Raw genomic sequence first — 24,645 nt, 5'->3', positions numbered from 1 at the left:
TCTGACATGGGCTGTAACAACTTCTTTCTAGACATGTCTCCTGAGGCAAGGGAAACAAAAACAGAAATAAGCTATCGGGACCTCATCAAGATAAAAAGCTTCTGCACAGCAAAGGAAACAATCAACAAAACTAAAAGGCAACCGACTGAATGGAAGAAGATACTTGCAAGTTACATATCTGATAAGGGGTTAGTATCCAAAATACATAAAGAACTGATACAACTCAATTCCAGAAAACCAAATAATCCAATTAAAAATTGGGCAAAGACATGAACATTTTTCCAAAGACACCCAGATGGCCTACAGACACATAAAAAGACGCTCAACATCCCTGATCATCAGGGAAATGCAAATCAGAACTCCAGTGAGGGACCACCTCACACCTGTCAGAATGGCTAGACTCAACAACATGAGAAACAACAGTGCTGTCGAGGATGTTGAGAAAGGGGAACCCTCTTGCACTGCTGGTGGGAATACAAACCAGTGCAGCCAGTGTGGAGACCAGTATGGAGGTTCCTCAAAAAGTTAAAAATAGAACTACCCCCCCCCCCCCCGGGGAGGCATCTGGGTGGCTCGGTCGGTTGAGTGTCCAACTTTGCCTTGAGTCATGATCTCACCGTACATGAGTTCTAGCCCCACATCTGGCTCGCTGCTGTCAGCACAGAGCCCGCTTCATATCCTCTGCCCCCCTCTCTCTCTGCCCCTCCCCTGCTCACACTGTCTCTCAAAAATAATAAATAAACATTAAAAAAAAATAGAATACCCCCAGTCCAGTAATCACACTACTGGGTATTTACCCAAAGAATACAAGAACACTAATTAAAAAGGATACGTGCTGCACCCCAATGTTCACTGCAGCATTATTTACAATAGTGAAATTATGGAAGTGGCCCAAATGGCCATCGATAGATGAATGGATAAAAAACAGGTGGTGTAGGGGCGCCTGGGGGGCTCAGTCGGTTAAGCGTCCTACTTTGGCTCAGGTCACGATCTTGCATTTCGTGAGTTCGAGCCCCTCGTGGGACTCTGTGCTGACAGCTCAGAGCCTGGAGCCTGCTTCGGATTCTGTGTCTCCCTCTCTCTGCCCCTCCCCCACTTGTGCGTGCTCGCTCTCTCTCTCAAAAACAAATAAACAAATTTTTTTACAAGAAGAAGTGGTGTATATAGAGAATGGAATATTGCTCAGCCATTTAAAAAAAAATACGAGATCTTACCATTTGCAACAAATGGATAGGGCTATAGAGCTAGAGGGTATGATGCTCTGAGTGAAACAGTCAGTTGGACAAAGACAAATACCATGTGACTTTACTCATACGTGCAATTTAAGAAACGAAACAAATGGGGGCGCCTGGGGGCTCCGTCGGTTACGCATCTGACTCTTGATTTCAGCTCAGGTCATGATCTCTCCATTTGTGAGTTCAAGCCCCACATGAGGCTCTGTGCTGACAGCTCAGGGCCTGCTTCGGGTTCTCTCTCTTCCTCTCTCTCTCTGCCCCTCCCCTGGCTCATGCTCTCTCTCTCAAAATAAATAATTAAAAAAAAAAAAAAAAGAAACCAAACAAATGAAGGGGGAAGAAAGAGAGACAAACTAAGAAACAGACTCTCAACTACAGAGAACACACTGACGGTTACCAGAGCGGGTGGCGGAAGTTGGTGCTGGGGGTGAAGAGCCCACTCGTCATGATGGGTAGCAGGTGACATGTGGGATCGTTGGATCACTGTACCGCGTGTGCGAAACTGACATCATGCTGTATGTTAACTCCACTGCACTTAAAACATAGATCGATCACTTAAAGAGGCTAAGGATTTGAACAGACACTTCACAAAAGGTGTGTGAATGGCCAGTCAACACACCTGGAACGTGTGGGGACAACAACAGTGGTCCGACATCACCGACCGCCCAGGGAAACGCAAATCAAATCCGTGTGACACTCGCCCACCTGAGGGAGTCAGTTGGAAGGGACTGACAGCGCTGAGCGTTGGCAGGCATACGGAGCAGCCGAACGGTCACACGCTGCTGGTGGACGCGCATGCCAATGCCGTCACTTTCGTCTGGCGTTTCCTTTTCTTTTTTGGGGGGAGACACCGAATCCGAAGCAGGCTCCAGGCTCCGAGCCGTCAGCACAGAGCCCGACGCGGGGCTCGAACGCACGAACTGCGACATCATGACCTGAGCCGAAGTCGGTTGCCCAACCGACTGAGCCACCCAGGCGCCCCTCATCTGGCGTTTTCTTAAGACGTTAGACATACACCTCACTGCGCGATTTGGTCACTCCACTCTTAAGTAATGGCTCCAGAGAAATGAAAATGTACATCCACGCAAAGAACAGTCACAGTAGCTCTATTCACAGTAGCCAAAAATGGGGAAAAGCAATTTTCCACCAATAGATGAACAGACAGACTAAATGTGGTCTGTCCATCTGGCAACAAGGAGGAACAAGGCACTGACACGTGAAGAAACGATGAGTTTCAAGATCATGCTGAGTGAAGAAGCAGAGGGCAGAGAGAATATAAAATCTTTGTAAAAACTTTAAAATGCAAGCTAATCTATTATAACAAAAAGCAAATCCGCGGCTGCCTTCAGCCAGGCAGCTGTCCCCAGGTTAGGGATTCCTGTTCAACAGGGAGTAACGAACACAAAAGTGCAGTGGAGACGTTCCGCATCCTGGTTGCGGTGGTGGCTTCATGGGTGTGTACGTGCCAAGGCTCTTTGGATGGTGCACTTTAAACACATGCCTTTATTGTACACAAGTTGCACAATAAAATGGATTTCAACATCCACAGCCTAACAAGCGTTGGCAAGGATGCGGAGAAGCCGTTCCCTCGTGCACTTCTGGTGAAAACGTTCACTGGTGCAGCCACTGTGGAAAACAGCCTGGCAGCTCCTCAGAAACTTAAACCCAGAATGACCACACGACCCAGCAATTGAAGATATGCACCCCCAAGACTTGAAAACAGAAACTCAAACAGACTTTGTACACCCATGTCCACAGCAGCCGAGAGGCGACAACACGCCAAGCGCCCATCGGCAGAGGAACGGTGAAGAAAGCACGTGGACCGTCCGCGGTGGCTTATATGACTCGGCCGCGGAAGGAATGGAACGCACGCTCCAACGTGGACAGGCCTCGAAAACATGGTGCTCGGTGGAAGCAGCCAGATGGGGAAGGACAAACATTCCCTCTTTATGCAACGTCCAGATTACGGAAACGCATCGAGACAGAAAGTGTAACAGGGGCTACCAGGGGCTGGAAGCGGGGAGGGGAATCACCGTTTAAAGAGTGCAGAATGTCCGTTTCATAAAAAGTTCAGCTGGAAGTTGACGGTGGTGGTGGGTACACAGCATTGTGAGTGTACCTAATACCACCAAATCGTACGCTTAAAGGTGATTAAAAGAGTAAGTTTTATGTATATTTCACAACCATAAAACATCAACAGCGTTCATTCACGTCAGCAATAATAACAAACTTAGTGGAAAAGTAATCCTTTCTAATAACGAGGAGATCCACAAAGTCTCTAGGAATCAGCCTAGTAATGCAGAGAACAACCCAGCAGGATAACGCTATCAGTCTCCTAAAATTGTGCTGTACAATTGGATCCTATTTTTTAAAAAAACTGTTTAATGTTTATTTATTTTTGACAGAGACAGAGAGACAGAGCATGAGTGGGGGAGGGGCAGAGAGAGAGGGAGACACAGAATCGGAAACAGGCTGCAGGCTCTGAGCCATCAGCCCAGAGCCTGACGTGGGGCTCGAACTCCCAGACCGCGAGATCATGACCTCAGCTGAAGTTGGACGCTCAACTGACTGAGCCACCCAGGCGCCCCAATCGATTCAATCCTATTAAAAATTAAAATACAAGGTTGTTTTTTTTTTTCAGGAATGTAACGATTTTATTTTAAAAATAAAGAGAAAAAATATCCGTGACGTAAGAAGAGACAAGTTCCTGGATACTAAGACAAAGCCACGCGTAATGAAGTTAGGAACACACAGCGGGGGCAGGCACGAGACGACGCAAAATGCCCCCGTGTGCACGCAGGGACTGCTACCAGCAATGGCGGGGAAAGGGACAGTCCGTGGGACAGGTGGGGCAGGGAAATGAGGCCCCTTGCCCGCATGGCAGACAAGCTGGGTGCCAAATTCAGTAAGACCTGTGTACGGCAGAGAACACTCTAGGCACATAGAAGGGCCTGGACTGAGGAGTCGCGAAAGATGCCAAGACCCAAACAGAAACTACCTGCTGATTGTGGGTGAGTCTGACTTCACCAGAATGAAGGATTCCTGTTCCACAAACAATTGGCAGTTAGCAGGCAGGCGTCAAACAAGGAGAGGGACAGCCAAGCCTAGAAGTGCCCAAGGCTCAGTGAGTACCTACAACGGGGGAGGACGGGAGCCCCTGTGACCACAGAGATTCCAAGTCAAGCAAGGAGACGGACAAAATTAGAAAGGTGGGGGTAACAGGTGTTGGTGACCATGTGAGGGACGGCCCGACGGCGGACACCTGGAACGAAGCTCCCACCCCCCACCCTGGCAACCTGGATGTGCCTTCCTTTCCGGTCTCCTCCCAGCGCGGCTCAGCTCCGCGTTTTGCAAGTTGCGCTCAGGCGTGCAGCTGGCTTCTCCTTCCTCATGCACGACCTCCGTTTGTCCTTCCTCTCTGTCAGGCGTTGCCCCCAGGCTATTGCTGGCCTTGTCACTCTCTGGGTGAACAAAACAAATGTGGGGCTGCTTATTCTGCACAAAAAGAAAAGGCCTTTTTTTCTCCCATTCACAGGACTAAATCTGTTCCTCATCAGGGAAGGCATCCAGTCACGGCTAAGCAGTCGGATGAACGGTCACTCCTGGTTTGATCGCTGGTGTGGACGCACTTCTGTCTAATCTGATCAGCTCCATGAGTCCAAGGGTGGGTGGCCAGGTTCCCCGGCAGGACCCACGTCCTGGCACGGCAGGGTCCGTGCCCCGACATGCCCTGTCTCCAGTCCGGTTTCTCGAAACACCTGTTCCCCAGTGTGGGCAAAATAACAAAAAGAACCAGAGTAGGCTGGCCTGGAGCCTGGAGCAGACCTGCCACGGGTCTCTGCACCAGGTGGCCTCTTCCAGGAAGCCTTCGTCAGCTGGCGGCCTTCCTGACTCTGAGAGGTCAGCCCCTTTCTCCCTGAGCCCCTGTTTCCGCCCTGACGCCAGTGCAGAGCAGAATATTCATTCTGTGAATGAAGACCCACTGCAGATGTCTTTTTACCTTTTTACAGAGAAGGAAACTGAGGGCCAGAGAGGTCCGATGACTGACCAGAGCCCACGTAAGAGTCAGGTCTCTCGGCTTCGAGAGAGGAGTGTGGGGACGGTTCCGGTGTCTGGCACCCCTGGGGCGACATTCTTGCTCAGCCACTGCCCTGCGAGCAGGTTCCAGGGCCTCGGTTTCCCGCTTTGCCGGGCGGCACTTGCCGGGGGTGGCTGCATGCCTGCAGCTGGGCCCCAGCCTCAAGGAAACGAGAGGGCCCCTTCCTGCCCCCCAGAACTGGCCAGGTCCGGTAGGTGGCCAGGGATGTTTCCCTTTGCCGCTGTGTCCCTGAGGCCATGGGGACTGCAGCCACAGGAACCAGTGACCCAGCCCAGCTGGACTGAGGCAGACGTGTGGGTGGTGGGGCTGTGGCTATTCACCCGGCTGATGTCCCCTGCCCTGCTGAGCCTCACCTCTGCTCACAGCTATAGACCTGCTCACGGCCACCAGCTAGGTGGCCACTCGTCTTCTTGGACATTCCGAGGGTGTCCGCGAGGGCCAGGGCTGAGGCTGCCAGCACCACACTCTGCATCAGCCAGGCCTGTGGGCTTCTTGTATGTTGTGGCTTCCCAGGTGGGCTGCAGGGGCTGGAGAGACGTCACCAGAGGATCTGTTCCGGTCGGGCCCTGCCCAGCCCTCCCGCCACCCCCTCTCACGAGTCCACACCATCGTCCTGGAGGCTGTGGTCCACTGCCTGGGGCCAGAGCTCACACCATGGCCATCACTGAACTCAAGGACGGGTTCCAAGGACCACTGACCCTCTTCCAGGCTTCGGTGACTCCTGTCCCAGTTCACTTACTACTCTCGGTGGAGGCCCACGTGCATGCTCCCAACAGGGGCAGGGCTGTGGGCAGAGCTGGGACTGCTTCGTCCAGGGGTGGAGGACATGGGCCAGGTCCCAGGGAGGGGGGAGTGGGCCAGGACCAAGTTTGACCTGAATGCCCACCTGCCTGCTGCTGCTGCCACCCCAAGCCCTGGGCGATGAGGCCCAGTGGAACCTGTGAGTGTCCCCACGGGCCACCGTGGTACTGGGATAGCCTGCTGGGCTCCCGGAGCCTCCCCCTGACCATCAGCCCTCCCCCAACATAATTTGCCTGGATACGACCTTGATGCCTTCTCAGAGGAGCAGAGGAAGCTCACACACAGCTAGATGTGGGGACCCAGAATGGCACAACAGTATCAGGGAGAGGGGGCAATCCTGGGGCTGACCCCAGGTCTCTACTTGGGCCCTGCTGACCCTGACCCAGCTGGCTCCACTGGCCGAGATGAGGGCCAGCCCCGCCCAGACACTCCCGGGCTTGCTCTGCAGGCCCACTGGCATCTGTGAGTGGTGTCCTGGGTCAGAGGGCACAGGGGAGACGGAACTGCCACTTGCCCAGCTGACCCCCGTTCCTCAGGCCCGGTGAACGAGCGTTGCCCCGGCCACCTCCCCCTGGACCTCCCCTGCTGCCACATGGGACCTGGCCTCCAGGGCCAGCACAGCCAGGACATCACGCTCTGGTTCCAGACTCACCTGCTGCACTTCCTGCTGGCCACGGCTGGTGCCATCCTGGCCCTGCTCCGGGGGGATGTCTTCCGTGATGCCTTCCAGCAGATGTAGGAAAAGGTGAGGGTGGGTGGCCCCGGTGCTGAGTCGGGTAGGGGGCACCTGGGCAGTGACCCCACCCCGTGCCCCAACCCCCGAGTGAGGGGCTGTGACGGTGTCTTCCAGCTGCTCCTGGTGCTGGCTCCCCACAGCACCAGCGGCCTCTGCAGAACCTTCCTGGCATGCAAGGCATCTGGGGGTGAGGGTCAGCAGCACGCAGGGCTACCCTCACTCTCTGACCCCCCACCCCAGCACTGTTCGGGTCCCTGGGCGGTCACTAGGAGCAGATGGGCAGAACTTGCCTCCCCCGCAGGGAGCTGAACCACTGTGTGGGCTGAGGACATGCCCGCAGGGACCCTCATGCTCAGACGTGGCCACGTGCTCCAGGGAGGCTGCGTCTTTCTGACCGAGCACCTGCTATGTCGGGACCGGAGGCTCGGTGGCTCGAGCACGGGGAGGGAGGAGCGAAGCCAGCTGGGCTTTGGAGTGGGACAGGTGCCTCCCTGACAGCCAAGCTGATGGGCAATGCCCACATCCAGGCCCAGGTCCCGGATAGGCCCGCCAGCCCAGCTGGCTACCTCCTTCATGGCCTCAGGCACCATCACCCAGGAGCTGACCGTGGACCAGGCCCTGGACCAGCTCTCTGTGGAGCTCCCCGGGTCTGTCAAGACTGGCCTCTGGCCTCCACGTGGCAGGTGTCCTGGGCCTGCTCTGAAGCCACTGCAGCCAGGGCATCTGGGGTGACCTGTTTCCCCTCCCCACCAGACTTGGCCTGTGGCCTATTTGGCCCCACCGACTCCAGGTCTGGTCCCTTCCTCAGACCCCTGGCCACCCACAAGGACCCTACCACATGTCAGGACAGCTTCCAAGGGCGAGTGACCGGGCTCTGGCAGGAGCTGGCTCACCTGGCCATCAGAGGGTGAAAGTGCTTCCTCACTGTTCTCTGGCTTCGACACATCCCCACCTCCCAGTGCCTCCTGCAGTCAGGGTGACCTCTGGGAGCAGTGGTCCGGATTGGGATGACAAGGACCCTAAGGTACACGGGGAAGTCAGGGCTGCCCAGGGTGGAGGTGGCCCCAGGTCACTTCCTCCGTGCCACCACAGAAGGGAAAATGAGGCCGAGATGAAGAGATGAGCCGGGACCTCGGGGAATCGAGCCGCGGCTCTCACAGGTCACAGCCACGGAAGAGCGTCGTCCGGGCAGTGGCGGAGTGGACCCTGCCGTGAGCCCTTCTGTTCTGCAGAATGGCTCCCCTACCCCATCTATACCAAGGCAGCGGGCTCCTCCCTCCCAGTGCCCCCAGCACAAGAAAAACCTCATCTTCTACAGAGTGTGGGGGACTCCCCCCCCCTACTCCCAGCTGCTACAGCCCAGGTGAGCTGGAGGCCGTCCCCAGCGGAGACTGGCAGGGCAGGAGGGAAGGGAGCCTGGGATGGGTCTGCTGAAGAGTGCCGAAACGTCAAGAGCTGAGACATCTCAGGGCTCGGCTCCGAGCCCCAAAGCACGGGGTCACCCGCCCACAGGCAGTGGGCCAGGCCTGACCTCACGAACCAATACAAACCTCACACAGAGAAAACCAAGTGGGCTTCCAGGTTCCTGGTCCTCCAGTCACTGTGCTGGTCAAGCCCCCTGAGCTATCCCGGGGGGTGCTGTCTGAGCCGGCCCCACCTGGAGCTCCATGGAACACCTTGGAAGGTGCTGGGGAGGGGCCCTCCCGGGGCCGTGGGGGCTAGGTGAGGGTGGCCGGCAGGGCAGCGTCAGAGGGGCCACGGCCAGGGACGGGGGGGGGGGGGGCACAGAGCTGAGTTAGGAGGGAGCTCAGATGTGGCAGCAGGGTGGGGAAAATGCCCACGTCCCCCAAAAGAAGGCGCCCCAGAGGACCAACCTGCTGCTGCCGATGGGCCAGATGTGAACACGGACATGTGTGTGATCCCCGACCCCGGGGAGGTCTGGATGGGTGGCCCTGCCCGCCTCTGAGCCTGTCATCTTCACAGGGCCAGGCCAGCGGGACCCCCTTCACCCGACCAGGGGTTCCTGGACTGGTCAGCCCGCCGTGAGCATGGGTGTGGCCGGCAATGGCCGAGGGGGCTGCAGCACAACACGTGGAGGGACTGCCGGATGGGCTGCAGAGCCGAAGCACGTGAGCACCAAGGGTGCGTGGGCCCGGAGGCCTGGGGGCTCCTGAGGGGGCCCCGCGCCACCCAGCAGTCTCAGCTCTGCCTCCAGACACCCCAGATGGCCCCCTTGATGACTTGGGGGCTGAGTACAAAGTGCAGACGCAGAGGCAGCTCAGGGCCAGGGGGAGAGTGCCACAAACGAGCCCCACAACCCGCCCCCACAGAGTCGCCTCGCTCCCCCTACCCGCTCCCGCTCCGAGCTGCATGCCTCGAAGCCTGACCCGCCTCAGGCGCGCCCTCCAAGAGTGGACTGTGCCCCCGGCCACACTTCCTAGGCCACAGCCCAGAGGCCCAGCCACAGAAAGCGGCCGGCCATGTCCCGGGGCCTTCCTGGCGCTCTCCTTCTGGCACCTGGTCAGGCAAAGGGGGCTTCCTGCCGGCGCGTCCCCGCTGAGACGGCTTCGGCGTCCAGGGCTGAAGCGGAGCCAACCTCCCAGACCTAGGGACACGTGTGCAGCGGTGAGGCCGTGTGGCCGACCAGCTCTTTCTGCTGCTTCCTGCGCCCGGGTGGGTGTGGAGGCAGGACCCTGGGAGCCCCAGCGCTCTCTGTGTGACCCTCCGCCCTCAGTCCCACATGGTCTCTCCCGAGGAGGAACAGGTCACGGCAGGCGTCCTCATTAGCTACTAATTGCAGCCCGTTCCCGGCCTCCCGGCTGTTGCCGGATTACACCTGTTGACAAGATGTGGCGTCCCCAGCGGGAAGGCGCGTGTGCTGATTATGCCGCTAATGATGTGTTCATTGCCCACGGTAATTTCCTTCAACAAATAAAACGCTGTGTCTGCTCAGCCTAGGGACACTTCTGGCTTCACGAGGAGCCCGGCGTGCACCTGAGGGTGGGGAGGGCTGGTGGGCTCCGAACGGGACACCTCAGGCCACCAGGGAAGTGTCCCGATCCAAGCACTGGACGAACTGCCCGCAGCACCTGCGCGCGCTCCTAAGAGAGACTGCTTTCTCTCTTGATTCTGAGCATAAGGGGCGCTGGGTCCCACCCTGATGCAGACCCTCCCCGAGTGGGCTCTTCCTTTACCCTCCCTCCCCACACCCCAGCCCAGGGCCCAGAGAGCCTCCCAGGTGAGTGGAAGGTTTGCAGGGACTGGCCTGGAAGGCTGTGCCCCCACACCCACCGAGACAGGGCAGGAGAGCCATGATCCTCAGGGACCTGGGCTGATTTACTCAGAAACTCCTGAGCACGAAGGCCCTCACGTGGGAAGGAGACCCCTCAGTGGCCACCCAGGCCCACAAACAAAATAGTCCCCAGTTCACAAAAAGCACGAGAGCAGATTCCGAAGGCCAGAACCACTTGTTTGGGTGGGAGGCCGGCCTTGTTCTACCTGACCGCCCTCCCTACCAGGCAGGGGCTCCGCTGTACAGGGAGCCCCTCCGTGGGCCCTGTTTGCCCCTCCCCACCCCGGTGCCCGATGAGGACGCCAGGGCCTCTGCACCAGCCACAAGTGTCCGGGTGGGTCCGGTGGGCAGACGGACAGCACAAGCACACGGGCCGCCCCTGGGCACACGCTCCTCCTCCTACAGCCATGCGGAGAAGGGGGAGCGGACCCCACTTCTCCCTTCCGACATCTTGGGGGGCCTTGATGCACAAAACAGTAACCCTGGAGAAGGTAGTGTTTTGAAATTACATTTTAAGAGAAAGTTAAAAAAAAAAATTTTAAGTATTTAGACAATCTCCACACCCAACATGGGGCTCAAACTCACAACCCCGAGATTAAGAGTTGCACGCTCTTCTGAGCCAGCCAGGGGCCCCTAAAATTTTTTTGGAAAAGACAAAGGCCGTTTACTTTTCCTGACCCTAGGTGGATGTATTCCTACAGCACACAGGCTGTCTGTCCCCGCCCCTCCAAGACCCTGCGGGCCCAACCCTGGCTCTGCAGCACAGCAGGCGTGGTCCGCCCCAGCCTCCGCACCCCAGGGCCAGCGCAGTCATATGACCTGTGAGACGCATCACGTTATGCAGCTGTCCTCTGACCCTTGAGGGTCCCATAAAAGTTGGACATGAGGGCTCTGGCGGGTTGAACAGTGCCCCCCAAATAACATGTGCCCCAAACCCGTAAATGGGGCCTCGCTTGGAAATCGGGTCCTTGCTGAGGGTTAAGCTGAGGGTTTGGAGATGATATCATGCTGGGACGTAGGTTGGGCCCTGAATCCAGTGACAAGTGTCAGGAGAAGACACACAGGGTCCATGTGCTGATGAGGCAGATGCTGGGGAGATGCTGTCTTGTGCCCAGGGCTCCCCAGGGCCACCAGGAGCTGGGCCTGCTGACACCTTGGCCTCAGACTTCTGGCCTCAAGAACTGAGAGCGTGGGGACGCCTGCGGGGCTCAGTCGGTTGAGCGGCTGTGGGAAACAGAACACCACAATAACCACAGGGGCATATTCGTTCAGGCTCCAAGATCTCTGAGAAAGCTGGAGATCATAGGGTTAAAAATAAGGCGAAAGGAATGGAGCGAAATGCCCTCGGGAAATGTGGCCTGTTCTCTAGTAGGCAGACAAGGATGTTTTGCTTAAAGGAAGCCAGCTGTAAATAACACAGCGTGTTCACTCCCCTCTTTGTTTCTGATCCTGCCATAAAGATTCCTATCATATCCTATGTATCTGCAAGAAAGCCTTTGCACGCAACGCAACGGCAACGTACGTTTGTGCTTTAGCTGAACCACATGTACTTTGTTGTCATGCCTTACTAACCTTCTACAGTTAATCGTCGTGGATCTGTAGCTCTGTAAAAGTATAAAAGAAGATGTACAATAAACCTCGGGGCCTCGGGCGGTTGGCTCGGGGTCCCCTGTGCCTCGCTATACTGTCGTCTTTTTCTCGGCTCTTTCACCGCCCCACGTCCACGGCCCAAAGAGGTCGACAAGCGACCAGCTCTGATCTCAGCTGAGGTCATGATCTCACAGTTCGTGGGATCGAGCCCCGCGTCGGGCTCCGTGCTCACAGCACGGAGCCTTCTTGGGATTCTCTCTCTCATACACACAATAAATAAACATGTCAAAAAGAAAGAAAGAAAAAAACTAAGAGAATAAACTTCTGTTGTTCTAAACCCCCCAGTCGTGGTCCTTTGTTGTAGCTGCCTGGATACTAACGTCAGGTGGGTTCCTCAGGCGGTGAAACTCTGATGTGCGTCTGCTCCCACCCAAAGATCTGGTGGCCAGCTTTGGGCAAAGGGGGTCCTGGGGACACATCCAGAGCAGAGGCCAAGCTCTGTACCTGTCCCAGCTCAGGGAGAGGGGTGCCGACACCCAGGCACAGCATCGCGGCCGCTGCCCAGGCTGGCTACGGGGCCCACAGCCTCTCAAGTCCTCAGCTGGCCCTCAGTTTCCCCCACGTGTGTAAACCCCGGCACACGGGAAGCGTGCAGTAAATACTAATGATGATGAAAGAATCTGCAGGTGTGAGAGCAGGTGCACAGAGGAGGTGCACACAGCGTCTGCTCAAGAGCCCCAGGTCTCCAGGGATGGGGCTGCGATGAGTAAAAGACCCTCAAGGGGCCCTTGTTGCGTGAGGGTGTGGGTGATATCAGAGATCCCCAGTCAGGTTGTCTGAACCAGAAACCGTCGCCTAGGCATGGCACGGGGACGCTGGGACTGATGGTTCGATGCTAGGCCAACCTGGGTGCACTCAGCATCCGGACCTCTTGAAGCTCCCCTGGGGCAGCCAGTTTTATTGAGATGTAGATGCACATGCCATAAAATCTGCCCACTTAAAGGGTGCAGTTCAGTGATTTTTGACATATTACATTAGTAGTTTTCAAATTGTGGTACCATACCTACAACAAAAGTTGCCATAGCAACCCTTTTTAGGTGGCATTAGTTACAGTGTTGTGCAAAGATTACCTTGCTTTCCAAAACTTCTTCCTCACCTCACCCTGAAGCCTCCTCCGGGCCCCTGGCAACCTCCAATCTACTTAACGTCCCTGTGGAGTTGCCTATTTCACAGGCTTCATAGAAATGGAATCCTACGATAGGTGGCCTTTTGAGTGGCTTCTCTCGCCGAGCATCATGTCACCAGGGCTCATCTACACGGCTTTACAGCTGAGTCCTCGCCCGTCTACCCACTCATCTGCCAATGGACGCGTGGGCTCTTCCACTTTCGTCCACCCCCACCCTTTGCTCCACTTGGTTCGCTCCCACAGACTTGGGTTCCAGGGGAAGGAGGCAGGAAGCCCGCCCTGCAGGGACCCCGGCTCTGCATACCTACTGGCTGCAGCCCCCCTTCCCGGCGTCGGCGTCGGGAGAACCCTCCCTGTCCCCCCAGCCTCAGCCAGGGCCCCTCCCGTGTAAATCCTCTCCACCACTCCTAACAGGCCCTCATTCCTGGCCCCCATCTCAATGCCATTGTTACTCTCACGAGTCTTTTGTAAACCTACTCTGGGGCATTTCGGTGAAACTAAGGTTGGTTGGGGCTCGCCCGCTTCTAAGAATCACTTAGGATTGTTCAGATTTCAGGAACCGTATCTCAGACCTTGGTCAGGTATTGTCTGGACAGGGGACGGGTGGCGCCTGGGGGCCTGGAAGCGGAGCTCCCGTAGCTGCTACGGAAAGCCTGCCCCAGCTGTTGTAGAAGAAAGTCCTGTCTTGGCAGCCAAGAGGAGCAGCTGCAGGGGCCCGAGGACGCTGCCCCCGCCGGTGGACCTTGGGTCCCTGGGCCTCGAGGAAAACCCACAGGCAGGTGTGGGAGTCAGCAGCACTCAAGTCCACACTGGGCTAAGTACTGCAAGGAGACTGGGAGCACGGGCCAGGCTGGGCCCTCAGAAACACGAGATGAACACCGGGACGTGCCAGACTCAACTCCTGCAGGTGTCTGGAAAGCCCCACTAAAAAGGGGTCAGTAGTGACAATAAAACTGGACTCGACACGATTTATAACGGCCCAGGGCCCGAGCCTGGCCAGCAGCAGTCCCGCGTCGCGCTACCAAACCTTACAGGGAAACGGCGCTTTCCCAAGCTGGTCTCCAAAATGACAGAAGAGGGTGTCGGAGCCCGTGAGAGAAGCTCCGCACGGAGCCGCCGAGTTGTGGGGAGCGCTGCCCGCCCTGTCACTTCCATTTCCCTCGCTCTGCAACAGGAACTGCACGTCCAGGGGGGGGCCAGGCGCCCTTCTGGGGTCTCGAGCGCCTCTGCGACCAAGTATAGCAAGGCCGCTGCCTCTGCAAGCAAGCTCCCAGGGCTAGGACTCAGGGCCACATATCCCGCAGGCAGTGAGCCCTGGGTGAGGGAGGCAACACTGTGGTCCTGGCGGCCCCTCCGCCCACGCTCAGGAGGCCGGGAAGGTGACACGCTCCCCCGCGGCACGGGCCCCGCCGGCAGGGGGCGCGCGGCCCGGGGGGACGCGGATGCGCATGCGCCAGGCGGGTCGCTTTCCGGCAGCGTGGCGGAACAGTCCCGCAGTTTCGCGCCGCTTGGCGACGTTGGCGCCCCGCGCCCAGCCGCAGTACGGCCGCCATGGCGTCGCCCTTCAGCGGGGTGCTGCAGCTAACAGACCTGGATGACTTCATCGGACCGTCTCAGGTGGGGCGGCCCGGGTGGGTGGCGGCCGTGCCTGGCGGGGGGTGGGGGGGGGACTCCCCGGACTCCCCTCCGCTCGGTTTCTTTCCCTGAAAAACGAGATCGGAACCCAGACTCCCCGCCCGCGTCACCCCGGGCCTCTGGCGCTCGGGCTAGCTTCCTACCGATGGGGACCCGAGGCCAGGGATGGAGGCGCCCCGAGCCGGGTTCCTGTGCCGCGAGGCGAGGCGAGGCCAGGTCACCAGCCCGCACCGCCCAATAGGACAAGTAGTTTCGGGTCATCACGCTGTCCTAGGCGCGACCGGGGGACGGGAGTGCCGAGTGGGCAGCAGGAAGCGGGAGGGAGCCGGGCAGTGGCGGCTCAGGACCGAGGCCGGACGAACCTGTCCGCTTACTCTGGTAGACGGCGGGGAATGATCCCATCTCAGTTTCGAAGGCAGGGGAGTAGGTCCCTTGGAATCACCTACCGTGACTGGGGCGGGGGGCGGTGGTCGTCCTAGGTGCTGGTTTGGGGAGGAAGACAGAGCTTGCCCCTAAAGGGGACAGGTCAGGTACACTTGAAAGCGGGAGGCGGCCTTCTCTGGTGTAGCTGCCTATCAACTGCACTGGCTGCGCAGGACACACAGGGGCTGGGAGGGGGAGGGCATGGGGCTGGTCACAGCTCCGAGGTCAGGGATGAGCTTGGACAGGGCCCCCCCCACCAGGGCTTTCTGGGGCTGATCATCTCTGGGAAGGGAATAGCCAGAGAGACTCTTGTAGCGACAGCGAGAAAGGGCAAGAACTCGAAGTTTAAGAGAAAAAGAACATTTCACTGGGCAAGGCGGGGACTCCAAGTGTTCCTGGAGCGATGCAGAAATGGTGGTTCCTGGGCATCCTCTTGGTAGCCAGGGTAACACTGGCTCTCCATGTGTGGCCACGCCTTCGGTTTGTGCTGAACGGAGTAAAGGTCAGGGCTGGTGGTGCCCGCAGGTGCCTTAGTGTGTAGGCCCAGCTAAGTCCGCCTTCCCCTGACTGAGCTGCAGAGTAGGCCTCAGTGCTGGCAGGGGTTAGAACGTGTGCCCCTGTGCAAGCAGGGTGACAACTGTATTGCCATGACTGCTGCTGTGGCAGGAAGAGAGTCAGGCAGCACCCCTGTCCCATGTGGTGGTCCCCTCCTCTTTGGTAACCTCCACACACTCGGGCCCCCACTTGGGGTCTCTTCCTGGTACAGGATTGCATCAAGCCCATGAAGGTGGATAAGAGGTCGGGAAGCGGCGTGGCCAAGATCCACATCGAAGACGATGGCAGTTACTTCCAGGTCACTCAGGTAAGTTCCAGCCCAGATGACCAAACACCTGTTTTTGCTGCTCCGTCCAGTCACAGGTACGGAGATCATGGGACCTTTTGCTGTCATCAGAGTGGTCAGATTCACTGTCGTCACGGCTCGGAGGGCAGAGATGGTGCCTGGGGTGGTGGTGGAGGGGCACAGAGGCAGAACATGGAGCTGTGGGGGGGGGGGGGGGAGGCTCTTTTTGCAGATGGTGGTTCCTGTCTTCCCTTCCCTCTCCCCCACCGCCACCGTGAGTTCTAATTCTGTAAGATTTTCCAGTTAAGGACTCCCTGGGCGGCTCAGTTGGTTAAGCGTCTGACACTCTCTTTTTTTATGCTTATTTTTGAGAGAGAGAGCGAACTTGAGAAGGGGAGGGGCAGAGAGAGAAGGAGACACAGAATCTGAAGCAAGCTCCAGGCTCTTAACTGTCAGCATGGAGCCTGATGCGGGGCTTGAACTCACAAACCGTGAGGTCCTGACCTGAGCCAAAGTTGGACACTTCACAGACTGAGCCACCCAGGCGCCCCAACCAATATTTAATTTTTAAAAATTGAGTGGCACACAAAGCCAGCCTCCTACCACATTGGTTGTCGGTGTTGTGAGCCAGAGAATAAAGGCTTCCTGCAGGTTCCATTATGCTGAGTGCTCGTGTCCTTGCATAGAGGCCCTCTGAGTCCCGAGTGCTTGTGCTTTCCAGGATGGAGGGACCCGGAAGCTGGAGAAGGCCAAGATCTCGCTGGATGACTGCCTGGCATGCAGTGGCTGTGTCACCTCGGCAGAGACCGTGCTCATCACTCAGCAAAGCCACGAGGAGCTGCGGAAGGTTATAGATGCCAATAAGGTAAGTGGGGGGGTGTCTTTGAGACTTTTTTAACCTGACGTCGCCCCAGTGTCCTTTGCTCTTGCTGCCAAGGGCAGCCCATCTGGTGCCTCCTGCCTCTTGTAGGTGTCGTCGGCAGGATGCCCGTGAATTGCTGGTCAGGATTTCACACCGGGGTGTGGGGCCCTGCGTGTACGTGGAAGCGACACGCCCTGCCGGAGGCAGCACGCACTCCCCCAGCGCTGGCCCCCTGGGAGTCTGTACAACACAGCGAGTGAGCATGTGTCCTCTGCTTTGCAGACGGCGGCCCCCGGTCAGCAGAGGCTGGTTGTCGTGTCCGTCTCGCCCCAGTCCAGGGCATCGCTGGCTGCACAGTTCGGGCTGAACCCTACAGACACTGCCAGGAAGCTGACTGCATTCTTTAAGAAAATCGGTAGGCAGCAGACCTCGCGTGCGTGCTGAGCTCAGCGTGTGCGGGGTCCAGCGAGGGGCTCCTCCGGCCTCTGACTCACTGAACTCAAACGCACCAGAAACTGTTCTGAGTTGACTTCAGTATGAAGTTTGGGTTTGACAGATGAGAGCTGAGCCTTTTAAGAGGCAGCCATCTGAATCGTGGCTGTCCTCCTCCAGTCTGGAATTCCTGGAATTCTCTGGAATTTGCTCCCCCCTGTATTGTTTTTAAACTGTCACCCTCGAGGCCCGTTTCCCTGGTCCCCTGTCACGCTCTGGCTCCCAAAGACTTTGGTCGATCTCTGTGAGCCAGGAGCAGGCCTGGGAGGACATGGGGCGGGCACAAGAGGTGTGGCCTGGCCCGGACAGCCGCTGTGCAGACAGCTGAAGCGCCCCTGGAAAGTGGCGTCCCCGCTCCCAGGGGCGTGATCGGGGCCTTGCGATGTAGCCACGCTTCGTGGCGGTGAGGCAGGTGCTTGTGTTGCAGGGGTGCACTACGTGTTCGATACCTCCTTCTCGAGGAACTTCAGTCTCCTTGAGAGCCAGCGAGAGTTTGTGCAGAGATTCCGAGGACAGGCCGACTCCCAGCAGGCCTTGCCTGTGCTTGCGTCCGCCTGCCCAGGTGTGTTCACGCTGCGGGACACGGGGGACAGGAACGCTGGGTGGGGCCACACGAGGCTTCTGCCACAGTGGCCGCCTCGGCAGAAGGAGCTGCCCTGAGAGCCACCTGGGGTCACCGAGTTCCCCAAGACTGTGATCTCACAGATGCTAGAAGCACACGGCAGTGACAGCAGAGTAGGCACGTTCTTTAACGGGACCAAAACTCCCCCTACAAGCCGGTGCACCCCAGAAGGTCATGCCACTCCCTGCCCAGCTGCTCAGACACCCCGTTTGTTCCCCGTGTCGGCCTCAGGCTGGATCTGCTACGCGGAGAAGACGCACGGAAGCTTCCTCATCCCCTACCTCAGCACTGTTCGGTCCCCACAGCAGGTCATGGGCTCCCTGGTCAAGGACTTCTTTGCCCAGCAGCAGGTAACAAGAATATTCCAGCTGTGAACGATTCACTGCCATTGTTCTCAAAGATGAGCCAAGACCTCCGATGTCCACATGGCCACACGAGGCATCTCGGTCCCATCCTGGCCGCTGGCCGGCTGTGTCCCAGGCCGCGCCTGTGATGTCACCCCCCACCTTATCCTGCGGGCTCCTTTACTATCAGGTCAGGCAGCGACTTCACATTTCCACATTTCCCTGCAGCATTTGACCCCGGACAGGATCTACCACGTGACGGTCATGCCCTGCTATGACAAAAAGCTGGAAGCTTCCAGACCAGACTTTTTCAGCCAGGACTACCAGACTCGTGATGTGGATTGTGTTGTCACCACAGGTGTGGGTCCCACGTCGTGGTATTGCCCAGGTCCTGCCCGCAGGCTCTGGCTGGAGCTGCCAGCCCCTATGCATGAGGCAGCCGGTGGCCCTCCCCTGGGTGCCAGATCAGACCTCACAGCTGTTCCATTGTCTTGGGGGACGTGTGGCCAAAGGGCCGGGTGTTTGCTCTAAAACAGTCTGCGTGAAGAGGCGGGTGGGGATTCTCGTCATCCACTCTGACTCACATGGGCCAGTCACCCCATTTTTGAATTGAGCAGCCTCACAGTCTCCCAAGTGCTTAAAATACAGAAAAGAAAATGCTCAGGAACCCAGACAGTGGGGTGGGGAGGGGGCCCCCCTGCATGAACACATGCCCCTCTCCACCTCACGGGGAGCCACGACCACACTGCAGCGGGTCCGGGGATGGGTATGTCCACCCCCCGCCACGCTGCTGGGAGGGTGGAGGGTGGGCTGCGGGTCTGGGGAGCTGGCTGGCTCTTCTGAGGGTCCTCAGAAGTGGAGTCCTTCCTCGCCTCAGTGGCCAGGTTGACCCTCCACCCATAAGCCAGGAGGTGGACATCCGGGTCTCTGGAGCTAAGGTACAGGTTGCCAGGGATGCAGATGACGCGGGTTTCCGCAGCGTTCTGTTTTGATTGAGATCTCAGCTGAAGCGCCCCTGTGCTGGGGTCTTACCATAGGAGAAGTCTTCAAGCTGCTGGAAGAAGAAGGGGTCTCACTCTCGGAACTGGAGCCAGCCCCCCTGGACAGTCTGTAAGTCACCACCCACTGCAGCAGAGGGGAGAACGTGAATCCAGCGTCGGGGAGCTCGACCTGTGGGTTGGGGGGTTGCAGGCGCGCTGGCAAGCAGCAGCAGTGAGGGCGTGGGGGTAGACGGTCCCCAGATGGACCTCAGCTCTGCGTCCCCTCCCTTCCTCTTCTCCACCGTGACTTCCTCCTAGTCAGGTCCGCGTCCGCCCTGTCGCCGGTCTCAGTGCACACAGAGGTGGTCAAGTTCATGACCTGGCCAACGGACAGTGCACTGATGGTCATCAGAGCTGTCCCAAACTTGACACACGTCTGAGCTCCCCAAATAGGTGACTCAACAGAGGAACGATTTCTCCCACCTGAGCTTCCTCTTGACACACAGACAAAGGCCCTGGGGGTTCTGGACTCCTCTCCCATCTAGCAAGCAGCTCCCTCACATGGGAGAGACAAAAGGTCACCCGAAAGCTCCCGCTGCCACCGAGGCCATGCTCTGCTCCCCAGGTGCAGCAGTGTGTCTGCCCAGGAGCCCAGCAGCCATCGGGGCGGGGGCTCCGGGGGCTACCTGGAGCACGTGTTCCAGCACGCAGCCCGGGAGCTCTTTGGAATCCACGTGGACGAGATCACCTACAGACCCCTGAGGTCAGTGGGAAGGGCTGGAGCATGGGGACAGGGCGGCAGGCTGGGGTGGGGGAAGACCCAGGGCACCAGCCCTCCTCTCCCGCTCACGTGAACCGGCCTCCCCAGCGGTCCGCGTCCCTGCCCACACCCCAGGGGGTGAGAGCCCCAAGGCCACGGTGGCGCGCCTGGCACAGGGTGTGTCCCGACACAATGCTCCCTTCCACGGAGGGAGGGCCTCCCTCCGGGGGCTTTGTGCGACCTCGCCACGCCTCACGGCCATTCTTGGGAGGGAGGATCAGAACACTGAGGCCCCCTGCCTAACGGCGGAAGGGAGCTTTCTACCCTGTCCTTGCATCCCTGTCCTCCACGTCCTCCACCGAGGAGCCGGTTAGGGGGCAGACGTGCCTGCAGGGGCGGGTACCGAGGGAGCCTGGCCTGTGCTCCCCCCAGGAACAAGGACTTCCAGGAGGTGACCCTGGAGAAGGAGGGCCAAATCGTGCTGCACTTTGCCGCGGCCTATGGCTTCCGCAACATCCAGAACCTGGTGCAGAAACTCAAGCGAGGGCGCTGCCCGTACCATTATGTGGAGGTCATGGCCTGCCCCGCAGGTAGCTGGGTGGGGCCCGCTTCTCCCAGAGGGCACGGGGGCCCTTTCCAGGACCAGGGCTGTGGGCAGTGTCTCACCAGGGCAGGAGGGGTGGAGGCGGAGCCCGGGGGTCAGGAGGCTCAGGAGGGCCGGTGTTGGGAAGGGGTCGTGCTGTGCTTCCCAACCCCCCTCCCCCACTCCCCGGTATAGGCATCCTCCCTGTCACCGTGCGCTCACCTGTCTTGCTCTGCTACAGGCTGCTTGAACGGCGGAGGCCAGCTCAAGGCCCCCAACACGCCCGGCAAGGAGCTTCTCCAGCGCGTGGAGACGCTGTATAGCATGGTCAGGACAGAGGCGCCGGAGGATGCACCTGGCATCCAGGAACTGTACCGGTGCTGGCTGCAGGGCGAGGGCTCGGAGCGCGCTGGCCGCCTGCTGCACACAAGCTACCACGCGGTGGAGAAGGCCAGCTCCAGCCTCGGCATCAGGTGGTAGGAGGCCTCCGCGCCAGCCTTCTAGGCCCGCCACAGCCCGCACCCGGACTCCCGGGAAGGTCGTGTCCCGAGACCCCGGGGACCACCCCCAAAACGCGGACGTCAGCTGTTGGGGATGTGCCGGAGCCCATACAGAAACGAGCCTCAGAACCCATAGCCAGGACCGGTGTGCTCGTCCTGACTGCCCACTGCAGGAGGTCAGATGGTCCACAAGGTCCCAGAACCTCCCCACAGGCCCAGCTCTGCGAGCAGGGTGCTGGCCACTCCTGCCTTGTGGCCCAAGTGTGTGGGGGTTTCAGCCGGTCCCGTGGGCTGCACAAGGCAGAACAAAAGCAGGAGCCAGGCTCCCACTGAAGCCAGGCTGTGAAGGACAGTGATGGGCAGCGCCTGCCGGGCCGCTCAAACTTGGAGCCCAGTGTGAGGAACCCTACCGCGCTGGATGGCGTAGAATGCTGGCCGGAGAAGGGCGCCCAGCCTGCGACACCCCCTGCTGGGGTGCAGCACCTGCCCCACCTGGGACTGGGCACTGATGATGCCAGGCATGGCCTCTGGGACCTCACAGCTTGCGTTCTCTGGGCAGAATTCCAGATGGGAAGCAGGCTCTGTGAGAGAGACCGCTGAGACTAGGCACGAAGTCCCTTCTCCACTTACAGGAGTGGGGGAGAGGACAGATCAGGCTGAACCCACAGGCCTTTCCTTACCAAGTTCCAAGTCTAATAAAGGGATCTCTCTCCCGATGGCTTCTCTCCGAGAGCATCCACCAGCATCAAAAAAGAAGTCTTTTAAAGCTTTATTCAAAGTTCAAAAGCCCCGTGCACCCCGCTAGGCTGCTTCCCAAACACCCAGGTCTCAGGGCTCACATGCACCCCAGAGAGGGGCCTCATATGTCCCCTGCCAGGGTGCCTACCCTCCAAAGCCAGCCAGCCAGCTGGGTGGGGCCATGGAAGGTTCCAGACGCAACCCTCCTGTGGGCTCAATGTGCCGAGGGTTGAAGGAGAAGAGATGTGCTGCCGGGCCGCACGGTGGGTCCACTTGGGGCTCACTTCTGTTGGGGTGTGCTCAGGGCCCCCACTGCAGTGCCAGGAGAGCCCGGGCCTGCGGCTGCAGGGGCTCAGCCGCCCGCTCGAAGCTTGCCCGCTCCCTGCAGAGTGCCTCCAGGACCTCGGCCGGGGCCACCTTCCCCGTGAACTTGCACACAGGCTCTTCTCTGCGGGGAGAGGGGGCGCCGTGGGGACTCTCCCTGGGGACACTGCCGGGTGGGTGCTGGCAGAGGACACTTAATGAGCAGCCTCTCCCTGGTGCAAGTCAGCCCAATAACCAGTTCCCTGGCACCTCCTGCAGAGCCCAAGTGGCTGCTGAGTCGGGCTCAAGGCCAGCAGGCCGACCCTCAGGCAGCCTGCTCGGTGGGGCAGCCTGCTCGGTGGGACAGCCCCTGGAGTGGGCACGGGGCCCCCACAAGAAGGCCTGGGATGCCGACCAGTACTCACGCCACCCTTAGGAAGGGGTTGTAGAGGAGCTCCTCGCCCAGGGTGGATGGCACTGTGGGCATGTCGTCCTCATCCCTCTTCTGGAATGACCACAGGCCCTTGTCACAGCCTTGTCTTGAGAGCCCCAGACAACTCCGCTCCACTCAGCCCCGCCCCTTCCTGGGGGCAGGAGCAGAAGAAGGACTGCCTCGCCCCATCTAGTACTTGAGGGCAGCCACCCTTGGGTCAGTTCTGCCAGCTGCCCAGCCCTTTGTCCGAGGCCACCAATCCCTCCCCTCACCAATAGGAGCCTCAGTCAGCAGGATACTCAAGGCTAAGCCAGGTCTGATCACTCCAGGCCAGTCATGCCTGACTCCCCCTGCAGTGCCCCTCCTCCGTCCCAATCTTCATCCACCCTCCAAACCTCGCCATTCAGAGGAGTGGCCGCACCTTGGCCCATGACAGCTTGGCCCTCACGTGGTCATTGCCGGGCTCCACTTTCTGTGCAAACTCAAGGTTGCCCAGCGTGTGCTCGTGGCCACAGAACACCTTCTGGAGAAAGGAGGCACTCAGAGGGTGCACAGTGCTGCCACAGGCAGTGATGGGGGAAGGCGCTCACTGGGGCTGGCCTGGACCCTCCCTGGACCCCAGAACCCCAGGCCTGATCTGCCTGGACTCCTTGGCTAAGGTTCACTCTGTATCCCTGGCACGAGGCAGGTACAGAGTGTGAGGGTTGTGCAGGGAGTCTGGACCCTGCAGGAAGGCAAGGGATGCCGGCTCACCGTCTCGGGGGGCAGCGTACCCAGGGTCTCGACCAAGCTCTGATACATTTGCTGAGCTGTGCTCTCCAGGCGCAAGCCACAGCCACCCACCGACAGCGCATCCCCTGGGGAGGAGAGCAGGTCAGGGAAGGTGGGGCGGGGTCAGAGGGAGGTGGGGCTGGTGGGGTGGGGCGACCAGTACCCGAGAACACCGCCGGCGGATCAGGACAGTCCTCTTCCCATAGGAAGTAGCTCATGTGGCCGGAGGTGTGGCCCGGCGTCAGGAGACAGCGCACATGGATGGCCCCAAACTGCCGCAGAGGGGCAAGCGGCTGGTGACGCGGGAGGGCCCGCGGCGCCATTCCCACCCCCCACCACGCCCCCGGACCGGTGCTCACCCGCAGCTCCTCGCCGTGCACCAGCCTGCGGGTCAGCGCGCAGATGCGCTCGTCCGCGCCCAGCACAGCCAGCCCCGGCCGCAGCCGCGCCAGCTCCGCGTTACCCCGCGCATGGTCCCTGCGGACGGGGCGGAAGCAGGATCACAGGCGGGTCGGGGTGGGGCAGGGGCGATGCCCTCGCGCCTCGGCCCGCCCCGACCGCGCTCACCAGTGGTGGTGGGTGGTCAGCACAGTGGTCAGTGACACCCCCTCCCGGCCCACGATCTCCAGCAGCTGAAAGGGATGGGAGTTAGGGAGATTCGGCCGGGCCAGGTGGCCGCCCCCCACCCACGCTAGGGCGCCAGGTGTGATGTACACAGACTGCCGGGCAGGCCAGGAGCGGGTAGGGGTAGGGGAGACCCAGCAGACGATATCTGAGCGCCCCGTGCGTACGGAACAGTTAGACACCAGGGAACGGGGAAAACGGAGGTGACGTGGTCCTAACTTGAGGGCAGACTCAAGATTAGAGAATAGGGGAAAGGCCTGCTCCAACCAGGGTGGTTGGGGTGGTGGGGGGACCCTCGGGGGCCAAGTTGCCTAGGCCCGCAGCGGCGCTCCCCGCCGCCCACAGGTTGCCCTCACCCTCTTGGGCACGGCCACGTCCACGGCCACAGCCTCCCGCGTGTGCTCCTCGATGACCAGGTACATGTAGTTATCCTCGAGCACAGGGATGACCTTGACCTTCATGGTCGCAAAGTCCAGGCACCCCGCGTCTTCTCCTAGAGAGGCCCGCGGCTTCTGAGCCCCTTCCCCTGGGCGGGGGCTTCCCTCAAAGCAGGGCTGGGCGAGGGAGGGGTCAGCTCCACACACACTTCAGGGGCCAGAAAGGGAGCCCGCCCCCTGCTCCGTGGACTTCCCGGAGGACCGGTGAGGAAGCCAACGCCCCAAGCTCAGGCGGTCCGGCCAAGTGCGGAGGCCAGCCCCCAGCGACGCCAACGCCGCCGCCGCCCGCTGCGCAGGCCCCGCCCCCCGCCGCGGGCCCTGTCCCCGCGACCGCACCGCCCGTTCCACGCTCAGGCCA

The 24,645-nt window shown here is 59.5% G+C and overlaps 2 protein-coding genes across 5 annotated transcripts; one reads left to right on the top strand and one right to left on the bottom strand.

Annotated features, from left to right (window-relative positions):
* The first annotated feature begins 14,398 nt into the window (after window positions 1–14,398).
* Window positions 14,399–21,718, top strand: CIAO3 (cytosolic iron-sulfur assembly component 3). Its single transcript, XM_027043710.2, has 11 exons — window positions 14,399–14,556; window positions 15,764–15,859; window positions 16,560–16,703; window positions 16,983–17,115; window positions 17,620–17,754; window positions 18,046–18,164; window positions 18,387–18,516; window positions 19,196–19,268; window positions 19,764–19,901; window positions 20,331–20,488; window positions 20,723–21,718. Exons 1-11 carry the CDS (start codon window positions 14,491–14,493, stop codon window positions 20,959–20,961), a joined length of 1,431 nt encoding a protein of 476 aa, XP_026899511.1. The 5' UTR covers window positions 14,399–14,490; the 3' UTR covers window positions 20,962–21,718.
* Window positions 21,719–21,735: 17 nt separating this feature from the next.
* HAGHL (hydroxyacylglutathione hydrolase like) lies at window positions 21,736–24,628 on the bottom strand. Of its 4 annotated transcripts, none has more exons than XM_027043732.2 (8): window positions 24,207–24,618; window positions 23,794–23,858; window positions 23,586–23,703; window positions 23,390–23,498; window positions 23,209–23,312; window positions 22,877–22,975; window positions 22,448–22,527; window positions 21,736–22,167 (listed from the first exon to the last, which is right to left on the bottom strand). In XM_027043732.2, exons 1-8 carry the CDS (start codon window positions 24,309–24,311, stop codon window positions 22,020–22,022), a joined length of 828 nt encoding a protein of 275 aa, XP_026899533.1. In that variant the 5' UTR covers window positions 24,312–24,618; the 3' UTR covers window positions 21,736–22,019. The 4 variants fall into 4 exon arrangements, with proteins under 4 accessions (XP_026899533.1, XP_026899532.1, XP_053069398.1 ...); XM_027043731.2 differs by having other exon boundaries at window positions 22,877–22,978; window positions 24,207–24,610; XM_053213423.1 differs by lacking the exon at window positions 22,448–22,527 and having other exon boundaries at window positions 24,207–24,628.
* Window positions 24,629–24,645: the final 17 nt, after the last annotated feature.

Source organism: Acinonyx jubatus, chromosome E3 (assembly GCF_027475565.1).
Source record: "Acinonyx jubatus isolate Ajub_Pintada_27869175 chromosome E3, VMU_Ajub_asm_v1.0, whole genome shotgun sequence".
In the NCBI taxonomy this organism is placed as follows: domain Eukaryota; kingdom Metazoa; phylum Chordata; class Mammalia; order Carnivora; family Felidae; genus Acinonyx; species Acinonyx jubatus.
The sequence above is the reverse complement of the archived record's forward strand: the minus strand, read 5'-3'. Positions and strand labels throughout refer to the sequence as shown.